The sequence below is a fragment of the Osmerus mordax genome, chromosome 24 (assembly GCF_038355195.1).
Source record: "Osmerus mordax isolate fOsmMor3 chromosome 24, fOsmMor3.pri, whole genome shotgun sequence".
Taxonomy (NCBI): Eukaryota; Metazoa; Chordata; class Actinopteri; order Osmeriformes; family Osmeridae; genus Osmerus; species Osmerus mordax.
The window spans coordinates 10,368,827-10,384,699 of NC_090073.1; the positions used below are offsets into that span (position 1 = coordinate 10,368,827).

At 46.5% G+C, this 15,873-nt stretch overlaps 1 protein-coding gene across 1 annotated transcript in view; it reads right to left on the reverse strand.

Moving 5' to 3' along the window:
- Positions 1-15,161, reverse strand: part of pdzd2 (PDZ domain containing 2) — a 36,231-nt gene extending 21,070 nt beyond the window's left edge. The window contains exons 1-5 of the mRNA XM_067228521.1: positions 14,729-15,161; positions 6,776-7,391; positions 2,800-2,945; positions 1,890-2,022; positions 774-968 (exon numbers count right to left, since the gene is read on the reverse strand). Of these exons, the coding sequence (XP_067084622.1) occupies positions 774-968; positions 1,890-2,022; positions 2,800-2,945; positions 6,776-7,345 (1,044 nt within the window). The 5' untranslated portion in view covers positions 7,346-7,391; positions 14,729-15,161. The remainder of the gene's footprint in view (positions 1-773; positions 969-1,889; positions 2,023-2,799; positions 2,946-6,775; positions 7,392-14,728) is intronic.
- Positions 15,162-15,873: the final 712 nt, after the last annotated feature.

Here is a 15,873-nt window from a genome sequence, read left to right on the forward strand (position 1 = left end):
AGAGGCCAGGGGGCCATAGGGGCCGGGGGAGGCCGGAGGGGCTGGGGGAACTGCTCAAGTCATCTCTGCTAACTTGGCAGCACTTTGTTGTAACTCAGGAGGGAGAGATGGATACAGGAAGAGAGAGAATGGGGGAGTGAGGGAGAGAGGGGACAGAAAGGGGGATGGAGTGAAAGAGAGATAAACAGACACTGAGCAAGCAAGAGAAAAAGAGAGAGTGGTAGAAGAAAGCAAGAGAGCGAGAGAGAAAAAGAGAGAGAGAAGAGAGCTTGTTGTGCAGCGAGTGACCCACTTACACAGCGCTAACAGACCTCCCTTCCCAACCCATCACATCATATCCTTCCCAGTTCCTTCAAACTCTTAATACACACACTATTGAAACCCAATATCCAGTGGGACTTCCTGGACTGTATGTCTAATCTATGACATGCACATGGCAGATGGCCACCACTGCTAAGAGAACAATCAAGAGGCGCTCCCTGATCGACTGTTTAAACGCTAATGAAGAACGACATTTCGGAGGGAAGCTCATTGGTGGGTAGCTAGCGGATAAATAATTTCACATCCGCTCTTAAAGCAAGGCTGCATCAGCCACAGGAATGTGAGGGAGTCTGTGTGTGCGTGTGTGTGTGAGCGCAAGTGTGCCAAACAACTTGACTCGCTTGAGAGAATGAACTTGAATTAACAGGAGAGAGAGACACAGACAGACAGATAGAAAGAGAGAGACACAGACAGAGAGGGAGAGAGAGAGAGACAGGTAGTCTGGTACATACAGAGTCATGGCTGGGAAGAGAGAGGCTGCTGGTGGCCTCCAGGCCCTCAGTCCCCTGGCCCTCCTTGGGGAAGGGGTCCCTAGCGATGTCGTCCCTGGAGGAGGCTCGCCCGCTCGGGCTGGCAGCCGCACAGGTGCTTACCAGGTCCGGCAGGCTGGTGGACGGGTACCTGTGGAAGTCCACCTCCGACTCCTCCTGGAGGGAGAGGGAGAGGGGGAGGTGTGAGAGAGATGGGGGGGGGGAGAGGAAGTGTGTGTGTGCGCGTTTGAGAAATGCAGAGAGAGTTGGTTACACTGTACCACCAGCTTTGAGGATGGGGCATTGAGCATTACTGTGTGAGTGTGACAGAGAGTAAATGTGTGTCTTTCTGGAAGAGGAAGCATCTAAAAACTCTCCTGTTGAATTTTTCAGACTCTCCCTGACCAGGCTGGAGTCTCAGTCCACAGAATCCTCCAGAAACACCGCAGCAACATCGGAGGAAATACAGCACGGAGGCAGGCTTGTCAGAGCAACACTTCCTCAAACAAGCTAAGCGGCTGCAGTCTAGCCAGGGTATTAGAGCAGGGAGCAGTCCAGGACCAGGGAGAGTGAGTACAGGAGGATTATTCACAATTCCTCTTTTGTTACATTTAAACAGGCGGTGGGCTGTGCTGCACGCAGGGGGAGGTTCAGGGCTCTGAGGTGGCGGGGGCTTGGAGACTGTATAGGGGGGCGGTTTGGGCTAAGAGAAACCCTGTCTCTCTGAATGTTCATTTACATTTACATTTTACATTTAGTCATTTAGCAGACGCTCTTATCCAGAGCGACTTACAGTAAGTACAGGGACATTCCCCCAAGGCAAGTAGGGTGAAGTGCCTTGCCCAAGGACACAATGTCATTTGACACGGCCGGGAATCGAACTGGCAACCTTCAGATTTTTAGCCCGATTCCCTAACCGCTCAGCCACCTGACTCCGTTCATGCAGACAGGACGCCCGTCAGCCCAGGACAGGAGGGTTCTTGTTCTGACATAGGTGTTTAAACTACAAACGTACAGGAGGGGAAGAGTGTGGAGAAAGCATGTGAGGAAAGGAGAGAGAGTGTGTGTGTGTGTGTGTGTGTGTGTGTGGAGCCTCACCCTGCTGGCCACCACCAGCTGCACCAGTCCTTCGGTGGCTCTCAGGATGACCACGGCCTCCTGGTGGGACAGTCCCACCAGAGACTGACCGTTTATCATCAGCAGCTCATCACCTGACCTCAGACGGCCGTCCCTGCAACACACACACACACACACACACACACCTCTTTAATATCCTTTTTAATGGGCGTCAACTGCAACCATTGCTTCAGTTCTGGTGGCAGACAGTTCCTTTCCGTTTTTGTTAAATGAGGCCATCAAATGTCGGCCTCTGGACTAGACTGTCTCTACAAACACTTCTCGTTTAGTCTGAACCCTTCACCTTGGGGGTGGATGAGAGATGTTGTTCCAGCCCGGGTGTTGACCTGGGACCAGATGAGTAGCGTGATCAGGGGAGATTGAGCGTGTTTGCATGCAGGCTTTGGACGAGTGCTTTTGTTTTGCTTTCCAGACTTTTCCGCCTGTGTTCGGCTTTTAATAGAGAGGGAAGTGAGTCACACCCTTTTTTTTTTCTCTGCCGCAGGAGTGTGAAGTCAGACGGATTGTAGTCAGGAGGAGGTTGTTAGTGAGCCAATGTGTTGGGACGAGTCTGGTGTTTGGGGGACATTTTCTGACAGTGCATTTGTAAGATTTGTGTAAGCTCCACATTAACGCTTGTGATTTTGAAATGAGATGTCTGGCAAGTAGGTCTCATCTTGAGATGTCGAGCCGCTACGAGGCAGAGCTACTGGAGAGTCCTCCAGACCAAGTGGTCACAGCTCAGCGTGCTATTGGACGAGGCCAGGACACGAGAGAAGCTTTGAAGCTGATTGGGCTGCTTGAGTGTGCTCAGACGGGCGCATATGCATGAGGAGACACTGACCACACACACACAGTACCCTCCACATAACAGTATCAATGTACCGCTCACCTCTGGGTGGCGCCACCCTCCTCCACGTGGGCGACCACAATGCCGTGCGGCGAGCGCTTGGAGCCCCGCCCCCCCGTGATCTGGATGCCCAGTCCCTCCTGACCCTTCACCATGTGCATCTTCCAGATGTGGCTGCTCTCCCTGGGCTGCGGGCGGACACACAGAGGAGACGTCAGAGGGGATGGAGGAGACACGTGTGAGGGGACGAGCAGACCCAGAGGGGACTAACAGGGACGCAGAGGGGACGAGCAGACCCAGAGGGGACTAACAGGGACACAGAGGGGACTAACAGGGACACAGAGGGGACTAACAGGGACACAGAGGAGTCTAACAGGGACACAGAGGGGACTAACAGGGACACAGAGGGGACTAGCAGGGACACAGAGGGGACTAGCAGGGACACAGAGGGGACTAACAGGGACACAGAGGGGACTAGCAGGGACACAGAGGGGACTAGCAGGGACACAGAGGGGACTAGCAGGGACACAAAGGGGACTAACAGGGACACAGAGGGGACTAGCAGGGACACAGAGGGGACTAGCAGGGACACAGAGGGGACTAGCAGGGACACAAAGGGGACTAGCAGGGACACAGAGGGGACTAACAGGGACACAGAGGGGACTAACAGGGACACAGAGGGGACTAACAGGGACACAGAGGGGACTAGCAGGGACACAGAGGGGACTAACAAGGACACAGAGGGGACTAACAGGGACGCAGTTAAGCCATGTGGAAAAAAACAATGTAGAAATACACACAGCAGACAAGAGTGGATCTACAGTATGTGATGGTGCCCTGTCACAGTGTCCTGTGTAAGAGAATACACAAAGATTGTTCTAAATAAAGTTTCATGATTCAAAGTGCCAGGCTTGGAGGTGTGTATCCTACTGGGATGAGAAGAGTTTAGAATCCAGCCTCTCTCCTCAAGGGGACTCTATAAATAACGAGTGATGCACACCTGTGTGTGACAGCTTTAGCTTGACAGAACACTTCACACACACACACACACACACACACACGCACACACACACACACACTGCAGTCAGAACCACAGTATACAGATTTGTGCACAATTAACAACTTGCCAATAATCTATAGACGAATATATCTTTGACTAATTAAAGAATGAAATACAATAAAAACTAAAACATTTAATGCTACATTTTAAAACACTTCCTGCTATTTTTTCGTATCAAGAGAAACTGCAACTTTACGATCCAAAACCATCAACTTCACTGAGACAATGGATCAGGGACACATGGATCAGGGACACATGGATCAGGGACACATGGATCAGGGACACATGGACCAGGGACACATGGATCAGGGACCCATGGATCAGGGACACATGGATCAGGGACACATGGACCAGGGACACATGGATCAGGGACACATGGATCAGGGACACATGGATCAGGGACACAAAAACAATCCTGCAGAAACCCAGAAGAAGCCAAGACAAGTTAGGACCCCCCCCTCACACGAGGACATCGCTGACACACCTGAGCCCTCGCACATCCCCGAGCCAGAACAACCAGCAGCAGCTAGCATGGGGTCAACATCACTTCCAGCTGCCAGTCACAACACAGAATACCACAACCACTACCTCCCTAAGGAAGCCTGCCAGGCCTGTAGCCTGTGATAAGGGACCCATTATATATTAAAACACTACCTGATGTTCAGCCTGACAAAACACAGATAATACTGCTACTGAAGTCCTGAGACGTCTGTGTAAGGAAATTGTAAGGCCAGGGACACCTACATCTGTGCAATGGGAAACCTAGGAGGTACGTGTTCAGGCTAAAACAATGTCACAGATATTGAGTGACAAACTTCCAAACCATAACTCCCCATATAGAACACAGTCTTGTTTTTAATAGTGTGTTCCGACACTATAGCTATCAAGCTGTCATTCACACGGTAAGTTTAAGTTTAATTTCCACTTCTCTCTACACCAGTACAAGCTCAAACGACCATCCAGCACAACCAACACAAGACACACTTAGTACGGGTGTGTCGTGCCTTCAGTGCTGTACGACGTGAAAGGACATGACCAAAACGGGATTTAACGGACAGATACTAAAGTCGTAGAGCCTCACAAGTAGGTTTCCTGTATCCTGATGAGGTGACATGGCCGGCCCTCATCAGCACCATATGATAAGCAGGAGGCCTCTCTCCACCGCTGGGTTGATTACAAACCCCCCCCTCCGGCCACAATAGAGCTCTGAGCTCATGAATACAACATGCAGGGCCTCTCCATTCTGATGTTGATGAGCCCAGATCAAAAGTGTTCAATTAGACGACTATCTAAGTAAGAGGGAATGGGGAAGGGGGGGGGGTACCAGGTTTGAAAACAGTGAGGAGAAGGAAGAGAAGGTCTAAAATTAGAAAAGTGTGGGAGATTTTTGAACAGTGTATACCAGATTCCCTGCACTGGCAACAATCGCGGGTTGGTTTCTGGAGTATGTGACACATAATAAATAAGAATGAATAAAAATGTTAGACGTCTCTTGTAGATGTCAGAAAAATGACATCCTAACATGGACTTTTCTCATGAAAAAGACCAAGATGTCAACCGAACACTAACGTCTTCACACTAGAAAATATGTTCACCACGTGTGTTTATGAGCTTTTCTTCTTTCTAGGGCATCTTTGGGTTAACCAGTAAAACAGCTCCCAGACAAACGGTAAGCAGGTGTTTGGTGTGAGGTGCTGCAGGGTGGAGGCTCGGGCTGCCTGTCCAGGCTGGTCTCTCTCCTGTCCAGGCTGGTCTCTCTCCTGTCAGAGGGTGGGGAACATGCAAACATCCAGAGAGGGGGAGCTCCTCCCACTCAGAACCCTCACATTATGAGTCCTGCAAGATGGCTGGACTGGCTTGGAGACCAACACGATTATTTTATTTTGCTTTTTCCGCTTGGACCCCTGAGGGGACGAGATCCTGGTTGTGTCTGTAAATGAATCCTCTCTCTGTGGCTACAGGCTGAGACTTGAAGGACTGTTTTAATTCCTGTGTTCTCGTTCTCACGGTACGTTATGCTACTGTTTTTGACAAGCTCCAAAATATATAGTCTTGGTTGTGCTGCTAAAAATCAAGGTACTAATTAGCTGGCTGGGTTTTGTGCTTGCTTGGCTAACACTGGTCCCTGATGGCAGACAGGTGACTGGAAGCTTCTCAAACACTTTAATCTGGTGTTCTGGATATTCAGGTGTATCCACACGTAAAGAAAGGCAAAGTTAAAGTGAAAGGCATGCCATGGATCTGGCCTCCATCTTTGTTTTGGCAAGCGGTTAGTCACCACCGATGACTCATGGGTGTGAGTGGAGGACAATGTGTGAAGGATTAACATGTTTTTATAAGATCTGTTCTTTCTGGTCCCTGGCAGATATCATTATGTGCAGTTTGTGTAGTTCACCAACCAATTGTGAGATTTATTCTTGGCAAACACGGCTGTGGCTTCGCATTCCATAGTTTGACTTTCCTAAAAGGTGTGTGAAAGCTACAAAAACATTCAGATATTGTAGTAGGTTTGTAAGAGGAGAAACAGTGGACAACTTGCATCATAGCTGAACTCCATTGAAAGTTCAATGGAAGTCCAATGAAATGTATGTAAAATATTAACTCATACGTCCCATAAACTCTGAATGTCACTAGAAGATTATGGCCACAGTATAACAGGATGAGTAAGTGGGTCATTCCACTTCTGCTATAATCTGTGGTTGACTTCTTTATGGCAAAGATGGGACACAAACCCCAGCACTTTAAAGCTAGCGTGTCTGTTTTGCAGATGCCTGTATCACCAAGCCAGCAGGGGCACACAAACACACATCTAACTAGACCAATCAAACTGAACCCACAGGTCTACATTAGAACCAAATCCATCACCGGTTAACAACACAATGCAGCATCCATATAGCTCTTGAAGGTGTCAGTGTTGTTGCTGTCGGATTATATATCGTGATTATTATTCTGAATTACCTGGCTATCTGTCTCACAGCTGGGTGATTCAGCTTGGCAGCTCTCTGACAGGCGGGTGTGGGAGCGAGTAGGAAGGGTTGCTGTTCCTCCGTTCTGCAGGTGCTGGGGAACCCTTCCCCCTTGGGGTACCCCTCCCCCTGGGATCAGCCCCGCCCCTGCCACCCGCCCCTTCCCCGTGGGCGTGTCCACCGCCAAGCCCTGCCCACCCGGATTCCAGGAGGGCTCGTCCTGCGATGGCGAGGAGTCACCAGAGGGCGCGGCGTGAAACCCGTTCTCCAGTTCCGGGTCCCGGCCCCCGTCGTCACGGCCCCCGTCGTCCCGGCCCCCGTCGTCACGGCCCCCGTCGTCACGGCCCCCGTCGTCACGGCTCCCGTCGTCGCGTGAGACGGAGGCGCGGGACGTGACCCCGAACTTGCGCGTCCGCTTGCCGTTGAGGGCGGGGCTTCCGGGGGCGTCGGAGGAGGTGCTGTCTCGCCGCTCGCTCGCTCGGCCTGTCACGCCGTTGCCCCCGGAAACCCCATTCCCGTTGCACGGAGGGGGCGGGGCCTTGCGTTTGATCCTCCGCAGCATTATCAGGAAGACCACGCCACCGTTCCAGCACTGGTCTGCCAGGTAACTGTGGAGCACAGAGGAGACGCACATCACACGCTGAAGGGCTGGACAGAAGCACATGAAGGAAAACAAAATAATAAATAAACAAAATATAAATCCAATTCTTCGTACTTGGCAGGTAAGATAAACAACTTGGAGAAACAACTGCAAAGCCCTGGCTGTCAGCTTCAGCAGGTTAATCATGAATAAACCCTGCTGAGTCCTGCTGCATCACGCCTGGCTGCAAATGCTTCAAAATGTAATTCGAAGGGGAATCTGCATACACGTCTTTATTTTAAGCTACAAATTAACCTCATGAGTTCCTCGCTGTAAATCAGTTCTGCAAAGTGCAAGCTAATTTTCAAGGCTGATTTGTGTCAGGTCAGCAAAACAACCTGTTTAAACGGGTACAGGTTGGTTGTGGTTTCAGACTAGATTTAGTAACACATCAGATGATACCATATCAGGATGTACATTTGATTGTTTTATGCTAATAAATGCTAGTGGTAATCTTACTGACTTGCAAATTTGCTTGAAACCGGCTACTATGGAAAGTGGTTCCATGTAATGTAACTTAGATTGTGAGAGTAGCAGCATGCTTCAGTCACACTCCTTACTTTTAAGAAAGATGCGTTCAGTGAAGTACTGCAAGAGGACATCATTAAAATGACGAAGGTACATTCCCTTTCACGACACGCAATGCAAGTTTATCAGGAGGAAGCTAGTTCCAATTTCAACCCCACACAAATTCATAACATGCTAAATAGGGACAATGCTATTGAATTACTGATGTGTTCACACACAATCACACTTAAACAAGGAGAGATAAAAATCACACAATTCAGACAATGAAGACGCACAAATACAGAAAGTCTAACAGGAGAGCTGCACACCTTGAAACAGCACAGAACTACTCAGGGATCCAGTTCAGTCAAAGTGATTTCCCCAAACACGAGTCCACTGTCCCCAAACATCCTTCTGAGAGTGACGCTTGACAGCAGAACCCAGTTCCCTCCTTGCACACCAGCCAGCCCTGGTAGCTGGGACTAGTCCACAGTGACGGTGAGCGCATGTTTCCCACAGTTGGTGAGGCAACCCGCCAGAACAAAAGCCCTTGAAGGCTATTCTCCACAGCACGCCAATATCCTGACTCGCGACTTTGACAGCCGCTGATGCAACCAGTTCCGACAAAGCATTTGCTTACATCCCCTGAAAGGGTTGGCAGACAATGGTTGACAGAGGCAAAACCTCTCTTTTCTAAATAACTTTTTTTGTAGGAGATAGAAAACTAAAATAAACAGTTCTGTAGCTGCTGGAGTCCGTTTGGAGTTTGTGAAAGTCCGTCGATAAACATCCTTTAGGAAAAAACACCTTAAAAGGGGTCATACTAAAGCAGATTGAGCGATATATTATTATTCATCGTCATTTTATCAGTCTCCTTTCGTTGAGGATCAATAAAACCTCAAGATTACTTCCAGCCATTTTATAATTGAGATCTTCCATTATAACAGTGAAGGAACTTATTTATCATGAAGAATCTAAAATTCATTTCATAACAAAAAGGGGCATTTCACCAGTTCATCCTTTCATCTTTAAATCTTTCATCAAAGACTTAAAAAGGACAAAAGGTAGACAGAAACTAAGATTTGGATTATAAGTACACAAACACAGAAACACTGCATACCAACAGTAAGCCGTCACAATATCCATCCCAGACACGAAGAAGAGAAGCTTTGTGATGATTCACCGGAGGTCTCTGAGTGGGGATCAAGACTGTGTGATGATTGCTAAATGACTGGACAGACAGCTCAACTTAAAGAATACTTTAGTTGATAATGACAGGGGTAGGAGGTTGATAAGGGGTAGTTTCAGAGCAAAATCTTTCCTCAAAGGCAGTGTCAAACGCAAATTCTTCAAAAATGCATGAAAATAGCAAAGCAGGTAGGGCAATTAAGTCATAACATTAAACGCTAGATATTTCTTCCCAGACAGTTACTTAAACATCAGTCTTATTTCCAGTGAGGGTACAATGGATGATGCAGATAACAAATCAAAGTGATGAAGGCCAGATCATCTAACTAAAATCTATGTTGTTCTGTGCAAGAATGTAGAGATTGTACCTATGGCAACTGTGCTCAAAGTCTGCCTTTGGGGAGAGATGGAAAAACGTTCGAAACAAATGCCTCAAAAACATTACGAGTTCTACCTCCTGAACCAATAGCTCATCTCCACTTCAGACCAAGAATATCACTGCTACTCATCATCCCATCTTCTGTCTTTAATGATGGCAGACACTAGAAGGCACTCCCGTTACTGATTTGAAAGAAATCAAGAATCAAATTAACTGCCTTTTGCTGCTTCAATATACTTTTCCCTTTGCCTGTCACTGCATGGTTTCTGGGTTTTTATTAAGAACAGAGGACTCTTTTCAATGCTCGTCGTTTCATATCTTTGTGACGGAATTTACTGACCCACTTCTGCCATCCCTCCACTTTCTGCTTCCAGTGTTGAGAGGCTGTTATGTTTCTCCAAAACACACTCTACTGCCATGGCTTGTTTCCTGACAGTTTTGTCGGGGGAAACTAACAACGTCTGTATGACACATCCGTAGAGCCTGAGAGGCATGTAGCAGCTTCAGTTGATGTCATTTTGTATCCCCACTATTCCAATATGAGGAACGTACTACGTAGACCAGCCAGAAGGCTCCAGGGTGTCAAAGAATACCGGAAACTTCAAGGCAAATTTGTAATCTGATCTGAGAATGACAGTCAACAATATGGTCCCCATTTCCTTCAACTGAACGGGGATCCTGAAGGCCTCGGGGTGGACTTTCCCTGAGACAGTAGGCCTGTATGCTGACTCTTGAGCTTTGCATTCTTAAAAGGTTAGTATTTCCCCTGTGGTATTCAGAAATTAAGCAAGAATGCTTTCAACCATCTCTCCCATCCCTCCCTTCCTGCATGGATGTTTCCCTGCTTCAGTTCTGCCAACGACGGACCCCAGTTTTGGTCTCAGAGACCGAATGAGACTTCATCCTACAAATCTCAGAAGTATTACATGACACACTGAGGATAGTGACAGTTGGGATTTGAATTTGCTTTACTCTCAACAGCAAGTGTGATTCCGTGAGAAGAATAAGATGTACTATAAGCAAAACCATGCCAGACACAGTGAGGTAGTCGTCTATGAATTAACTGATCATTATAAATTAACATTATTATTAATACAACAAAGCAAATCATTAAAAAAAAAGTAGCAATACCAAATGATGCTGTCCAAACAGAAACCAAGAGGACGCAGCACGAGACCACCCAAAGCAGGTCTGCGGCTGCTTAACTGCAGTGTGTGTGTGTGTGTGTGTGGGGGTCGCTAATCCACAACATCTCCCAGCACAGTCAGAGGAGAGCAGTGTTGATCTCCAGTCCTCCACTCCCAGAGATCAGGGGAGGGCTGAGTTCAGCAGCATAATGCCTCAGCCTGTCGCTGCCCATGTGTTCGCTACACAAATCTACATCTGATAAAGACCAAACAAGAAGAAAAACAAGCCCTCATCTCAGCGCTGGCAAGCAGACAAGGAATTCATCTGCTGTAAAAGCTAATGGGCCACAGTAAAAAGGCAAAGTGCCGACTGAGGAGGCCCTGACGCTCTCAGTCTAATTCCAGACAGTGGAGGGTAAGAATATGAATACACCAAATTAGCTTTCTCATCTAGTTTAGTTTTTAAAACATTCTTTTTGAGTTTACACGTTGGTAATGTAAACATGGACAAGAAAACTGTTTGGTTTCAAAGAGGGCAAATAAACACAATGAGAAATCTTTGTTGAGACTTAATTTGAGACACAAAATGGTCTTTAGCAGGAAACTCATAGCTATCAATCATCCTACCCACATACTGCAGATTTTAGTCCTGAATGAGCCATAATAAACATGTGAGTAGTGCACTTGGCCTCAGGTTCAGACCACAGGGGGTAAACAGCTGGACGATAAAATACATCAACCCCTCCACTTTCCAGAGCGCCGATCGACAGTCCTGAATAGTGGAGAGAAAACTGTGGCAGCCGGCCCAGGAGATAGTTCAGTTTGAAAGCAGATGTTAGTGTTCCTGCCAGAGAAGGAGGAGTGGAACAGGAGTTCGTTTGCTCAGGAAATTTCTCTCATCTCGGCACATGAGAACCACAACTGGACGGACTGCTGATTTACAAAGCCAGGATGCCAACACCGTACAAGCAGCTTTCAACACTGAGCAAACTGACACACGGAAGATGTTTTGGGTTTCTGGTAACTGGGGGGTGAAGTCTGCACCACCGGTCTGTTGACCTTAGGACACGTAGCAGGTTGGTTCACTAAAGCTCTGAACACATTCTCACGAGCTCCCACAACTTCCTTTCCTCCTTTTTTGTGACAGAAAAATATGAGATTATATATTCCAAGGTCAGTTCTCATACTTGCTCCTACGTTTCAAAAGAAGTCCTAGAAAAATAGAGGCTTTGGATTTGCTTAAGTGCATTATAGTATACACCGCATGGTATAAACATGAGTGGAAACAAGGTAATCTTCTTAAATTTGAAGAATTAACTAAACAAATACTTCATTTTGACATTTCCCACATTGCACAAACGCATAAATCTGGTTCAAGCTGGCAGGGGTGAAATGCTGGGCAGTTGACCCGGTGTAGAATCCAAGACTAGCTGCTCCCTCGTGCTGTGGCTTCATACACTAAACCTAAACCACTAACACTCAAAACCATTTAATTTCATACTAGTTCTTATAAACCTACAATAATTTTACTCAAGATATTGTAAACTTAGTGCTGCCAAATCTTTATCCATCTTTTTTTGGGGGGGGCCGGATCAATTATTTATTGTTTGTATGAGCAAAGAGGAAGCAGCATCACAGTCACAAAACTCACACAGAACAAACACACCAAGTGTGACACAACCTCAACAACTGTTGGGATTCATTCAGATCACCTGAGCGCAGAGCTTCCGAAGCTACCTAAAGCTTCGGAAGACTTCCGTCAACACGACATTCAGTGAAAGGCTGTACTGGCAGGCTGTAGTTTCCATCTTAAAGGCATTCTTGGGAAGTATAAAGCCAACTTTCTATACCGCTGAGTTAACTGGCTGAACGAAAGGCTCAGACAGGGAATACAAAATGATAAGACCACAAGTTCAGACCAAGTACTGAGTACACAGACTCCCATAAGAAACATTGTTGTTCAGGGATGAGGGGAAACTGCATAAATGAATGCAGGAGATTATAGCTTAAAATACTGAACAGCTCTTAGTAATAATCTTCCCCTTAAAACCATTCAGAGCAATGCTGGGGAAACGTTTGAATGTAAAAAAGTGTTTAGTATCTCAATAATGTCATTTCAGGATATTCCAGTGAGACATTCCAGTGACCTGAATACATATGGCATGACTCTGAATTCCAATACAGAAGCTATTAAGCAGCCCGCATGAGGCTACATTTCACCAGAGAAACCCTTCAGTACACCTGCAGGAAATTCAGAGAATATCAACATCCCTCCTTCCTCCAGACTCCATTTGCTAAACATGTGGGCACCCTGCCCTGATAGGTTCCACCAGTAAAGACATTCCACAGTGTGGTTAGGAACCAAGTACAGGAACTAGTATGCTCAGCACTTTCAAACAAGCTTGGAGGGGAAATGTTACCCACTGCAGAACCCTTCAGAAATGCAATTATAGCCCCAACAATTAATAGTTGACTCAAAAGAGTCAGTTGGCTGAGCGGTGAGGGAGTCGGGCTAGTAATCCAAAGGTTGCCAGTTCGATTCCCGGTCATGCCAACTGACGTTGTGTCCTTGGGCAAGGCACTTCACCCTACTTGCCTCGGGGGAATGTCCCTGTACTTACTGTAAGTCGCTCTGGATAAGAGCGTCTGCTAAATGACTAAATGTAAATGTAAAAGACAACAAACTTGTTTGTGTATCAGGACAGCCAGACTCCTTCCTTATCCGTGACGCGAGCGTGCTCAGTCTGAGGCGCTGTGGGCAGGGGAGCAGCTCCTCAGGAGCGTGTGCTTCTAGAAGGCTCCGCCTGCTGGAGTGACCTATGCTTGGTGGGTGGGATCGCATTAACATTTGGATATCTGTAGGGGGCTTCTTAATCGGTGACAGGGAGGGCCATCTCCCCAGGGAACAGCTGTCTGCATCCTGCCAAAGATCCATACATCTCTGGGTCTCAGGTTTGCATTTGACTTGCAGGTCCTCAACCCATGAAACGACTGACATCTTATTTGAAGGTAGCCTCTCAACAAGTTGCAATGAGGCAATTTTAACAACAATTAATTACCAGTGACTTATGTGGGCTTAGGATATTTCACTCACAGAAGTCAGTGACTCAACAGAATAGATTACACAATTTAATTGTAAAAGCTGTTGGTAAGGTGTGTGTGTATGTGTGTGTGAGAGAGTGAGTGAGTGAGAGTGAGAGATGGTTAACCACTCTGTCTAGCTTGGCCATCAGCATAAGTTCTACTCATCGACATGTTGCTGAACTTTTTTTATCTGCTTACTTCAATGGATACAGGCATTTACAATCTATTTACAACCAATCACAAGTCACTGAGTGGTCATGGGAACCTTGATTCTCTGGCAAAAGGGCCTCAAATAGACCACAAGCAGGTATATCTAGAACCAGGTAGTGTGTGGGAGAGCAAGTTAAGACGGATTAGCCTCAATTACCTCACCATGGGCAACCGTAAGTGTGTCATACAGCGCAGAGGATACGAAGAGTCCCTGCATGTAGCAGAACATGGATGGCTGTCTCTCATTAGTACCTGCCTTTATAAATCGAAGGGCAATAACAGGAAGCAGTCTTCACATGCCAGAACTACAAACATTCTCGATCAACTTCCCTGGGGTTCTCAAACATCTGATTGGTGCCTCATAACCTTCTGGATAACAGTGAAGAAAAAAAAGATACATATAGACTTATTTTCCAGCCACTTCTGAACATTTATCAGGAACACATCAGGGAGCCAAGGTTCCCGGTAAAATATGACTTGAATAGAACCTCTAACTTCTTAAGAGAACGTAAATGGTTAATGTCTGAATCTGTCAGAGACTCGCGTGTGAAATGACTGGGCGCTTACACCTATTAATGTCATGATCAACACGTAATTCAATTGTATCAAAAGCAGTACATCATTAGATTAATGTGGACTGTGTACAACAACAAAAAATAATTCACTATGAAAATTACCTGCGCTATTTTGAACATGTTACAATATACCATGTATCGAAAACTTGACAGTAGCTAAGTGGTCAGCTGACATGCAGGTAAAAAACTGTCGCAAAAAAAAGCATACTTAGAGTGGCCTACAAGTCGACCCTACCTGAAAAAAATCTTATTTGGACCACATCCTGTAGTCCCAGGTTCCTCGCTGCAGTCCCGCTGTGACAGCCAGTTGGCAAGAGGCTAATCCGATATGAGAGTTCGGAATCACATGAGTTCGATAATAATCACCAGAAGACAATCAAATAGTGGAACCATGTACACCCCCAACACCGTATCCAAGCCATATCGTCCTTAAGATTAGTTCATTTAGCCAGTCAAAAGTATGTGCGCTCTTGCAATTTATAGGCGTTTATCCAGGGCGCAGTAATATTCTCTTATCTTGCTCAACCGAAGTAACTATTCTTCGGAAGGTGAATCAAGTCGGAGCATGTTGAGAGCCGAAAGTCGTTAAGTGTTGGCATGAAGTCATCCAAAACAATGTTTAGGCGTATAGGCATTGCGGTTTTTCATTTTCAGTCGCTGCAAACCGTTTTCCCGGGTGTCCTGGCTAGACTGAGATGAGTAGGGCTGCGCTGCGCGGTTTTTAACGTTCCGCCTCCTCTCGCGTCTTCCATCACTGGCAGCCCACTGTAAAACTCGCTCTCCCTCTGTTATTCCAGGACACTTAGACTAAACATCCCAAAATATGGCAGAGATCGATGGTGCTTTAAAACTGTGAGGTTGTTGGATTATAATAATCTACAAACAAACTTGTAACATAACCCTAACCATTGTTTTATGTTGGAATTGGGCTGAAGGTATATTTTACACATAGGTAGGCTACTACTATTGTATACAAGATGTTTTTACATGCAGTTCTACATTTAAGGGTTCAGGTAGTTCTTATAATGACAAAGGATATGCTACACTATAGCAGGCTGTTCAATCACCCTTAGACTATTTATGTGTTACACAAGCATAGTCGACGTCAAGCTACAACATTTTACCACACTGTCATACCATGCTACTAAACCCAGAAAATCTACTGAAATAATCCACTGATGTGTAAAACTATCTCCATGGGAACCATTGGTTGCAGTTATACTGCCCTCATCCCAGCATAATAAGGCACAGCACTCTGTCACACTAAATGACACAAAGTGCCCTAAGCTGAAACTAACTGGTTTGTCATCACGCTGGACTTGTACAGAAAACCTTGTTCTTAGTAAATAACTACAGACAGAACTCTTGAAAACCTGATCC